General features: G+C 32.7%; 1 protein-coding gene across 1 annotated transcript in view; it reads right to left on the minus strand.

The window, feature by feature from the left end:
* Positions 1-214, minus strand: part of EMH_0031920 (uncharacterized protein) — a gene marked incomplete at both ends in the record, with an annotated part of 778 nt that extends 564 nt beyond the window's left edge. Inside the window, one exon of the mRNA XM_013494578.2 lies at positions 95-214. Within this exon, the coding sequence (XP_013350032.1) occupies positions 95-214 (120 nt within the window). The remainder of the gene's footprint in view (positions 1-94) is intronic.
* Positions 215-401: the final 187 nt, after the last annotated feature.

Here is a 401-nt window from a genome sequence, read left to right on the forward strand (position 1 = left end):
GTTTTCTTTTTGTTTTAAAATATCACATTTCTTTGATTCTATAAACTGCAGCAGACAGCAGCAGGTGAGGGCGTTGCTGCTTGCTGCTGCTGACCCAGACAAAGCAGCAATACACTGCAGCAGCAGCAGCAGCAGCAGCAGCAGCAGCAGCAGCAGCTGCAGCAGCAGCTGCTGCAGCAGCAGTGCTGAGGAAGAAGCCAAAGATAAAACACATCAACTTCTTGCGGTTTATAAGGTAAATATTATAATTATATTATTTTTATTTATTTTATTTTTTATTTTTTATTTTTATTTTTATTTATTTATTTATATAATAATAAAATAATAATACAAAAATAATATAAAAATAATATAAAAGGAACAACAGCAACAGAGCACCAAAACAACAAAATAAAATAAAG

The sequence above is a fragment of the Eimeria mitis genome, genomic scaffold (genome assembly GCF_000499745.2).
Source record: "Eimeria mitis Houghton genomic scaffold, Emh_scaff1208, whole genome shotgun sequence".
Taxonomy (NCBI): domain Eukaryota; phylum Apicomplexa; class Conoidasida; order Eucoccidiorida; family Eimeriidae; genus Eimeria; species Eimeria mitis.